The sequence below is a fragment of the Cyprinodon variegatus genome, unplaced genomic scaffold (genome assembly GCF_000732505.1).
Source record: "Cyprinodon variegatus isolate N-32 unplaced genomic scaffold, C_variegatus-1.0 Scaffold392, whole genome shotgun sequence".
NCBI classification, from domain to species: domain Eukaryota; kingdom Metazoa; phylum Chordata; class Actinopteri; order Cyprinodontiformes; family Cyprinodontidae; genus Cyprinodon; species Cyprinodon variegatus.
Window position 1 is genome coordinate 759918 of NW_015150845.1, and position 2113 is coordinate 762030.

Sequence of the window (2113 nt, forward strand, 5' to 3'; positions counted from 1 at the left end):
CTATTGTTCAAAACAAAAAGGTGTCCTGCTCCTTCTTAATGTGTCTTTGCCTCGAGACCTAAATCAAACGACTAAAAAAACTCTTTAATATGCAGTCAGGTTCTCCAAAGTCTTGCTAATAACATCATGACTGGACCAGGTATGTTGAGGCAAAGCCACATCTAAAAGGTGCAGAACTACTAACCTCGAGGAACAGAATTGAGGAAACCTGCTGTATGGAAATAAAAAAATCCAGGGGCAGCATGAACTGGATCATAGCTGGTTTTAAGATAGTGGTGGCTAAATATAGGGCATTCTGGGTTACTTATCAGGTTTAAATTAAATTCCAGAAGCTTTTTGAATTCAAAATGAACTGAAGAATGAATTTTGAATTGAAAAATCTGTGTGGATGGGAAGCAAAATGTCTTCAAACTTGGAAACAAAGTCCGGTGGATTGTATTATTTGACTCTTTTGTAACTGTTATAAAATAGTTTAGACCTACGGATGGGCCTGTTAGAGCCTAGAGTTAAACTTTGGCAAGGTTTCAAACCTGCTGTTCACAGGTACGCTTCTTTCAGTTGAGCTAAAGATAATTTTCAAACAAAAAGCATCCAATAATCACTGTCTCTATAGATAGACGACATGTCCGAGCTACACACTATGCTCTTATAAAAGAACAGGTAAAGGATTATTATACAAAAACCATTAAAGAAAAAAAAGGCACTACAAAGTTACCGAATTTATTATTTAATGTGAGGGCAATGCACTGCAAAGCATTAGAGTAAAAGTAAATCTCAAAAGAGAAACACAGGTGAAAAAGCTGCATCTGTCCAGCATTGTCCCACATAAGAATCCTAGTTGTCCCACATATGTTTTTCTGAAATCAGTTCATCCTAGTGAAAACCCACTTTTAGTTTTCTGGTGGAGTGAACCAGATTTTGACCAATGAACTCCTGGTATGTTTCTCAGAGATCATGGAGCCGTTGCATTTTGCAAAGTTCCAATGAACTTCTGAAGGAGAAACAAGCTGACAGCATCTCTGATCCCCCATTGCACACAATAGTGATGGTGGTAAGGAAGTTTTTTTTCCTCTTAGGCAGTACCTCGGATTTACTAGTTGGCATTTGAATGTTAAATGATTATTAAGGAGATTTTGAGAGGCGCATCATTCAATATTTTGTTGCAGCGATTTATGAAGTGCTTTAGATTTCCTTCCTTGCCCATGAGGCAACTAGTTTGTGTCCAGTTAGGAGAAAATGTCCGCTGTTTTATGTCAGATATACAATCCTTGGAAAGAGAAAGACATAGATATAAAATGTACCTCTAAACTCTGATCTTCATTGATAGGTAGAATATGAATAAAAGAATAATAATATTATTATTATTAAGGCACGGGTAGAGTGTTTTTTTTTGTGGCTTTTAAAAAAAACATTGCTAGATAAAATGAATACTAAATTACTAAATGTGACACAGACTAATTGTGAGTTTGTTCCATTATATTTCCTGTTTTCTAATATGAGATGACTCACTTTGAATCCCATTGAGCTTTTAGCAATACCTGCTCTACTTTTCCAGTCATGAGTCCTTTTCTTACCATGTACACCCTTTCAATTTGGCATTAAGGTTTTAATTCACATTATTAATGGAAAAGTATTACATTGAAGCCGGATCAGATTTCTTTTAAAACATTTTTTTCCAACCTGGTTGATGCAGTGAAAAGTTCTCCCCACTTACCTGCCGTTTCAATCTCATATCTGTCAATCAGAGCCTCGGCCGTGTCTTCGTCTGCTAAAAACTCCTTTTGTTCCTGGTGAAGAAATCTCAGCAGGCCACTTGCAGATAAGGTGGTTTTGCCATCTGCGTGGTCTTGAAACAGATGCTCGATTTCATCTCTCCTGGATCGTGGGACCTTGCTTTTTCTTAACATTGCCTGGACGATCATAAAATAAGTTTTCAGTCCCTCTGTTGTTGGTAGTTAAAAGACAGAAAACCAAACATGCACTCTTTTGTTTTTAAATGGCTCTTTCAATGGCTGAAATTTGTTCAATGAGTATATTTCAGTGCTTTAGAACAATAATAAATGTAATATTCCCCTTTCTCATCATTCTGCTTCCTTCTATTTCTATTCTCCCA

General features: G+C 36.6%; 1 protein-coding gene across 1 annotated transcript in view; it reads right to left on the reverse strand.

Moving 5' to 3' along the window:
- Window positions 1-1907, reverse strand: part of LOC107092730 (1-phosphatidylinositol 4,5-bisphosphate phosphodiesterase zeta-1-like) — a 26588-nt gene extending 24681 nt beyond the window's left edge. Inside the window, exon 1 of the mRNA XM_015387359.1 lies at window positions 1715-1907. Within this exon, the coding sequence (XP_015242845.1) occupies window positions 1715-1907 (193 nt within the window). The remainder of the gene's footprint in view (window positions 1-1714) is intronic.
- Between the last annotated feature and the right edge of the window lie 206 nt (window positions 1908-2113).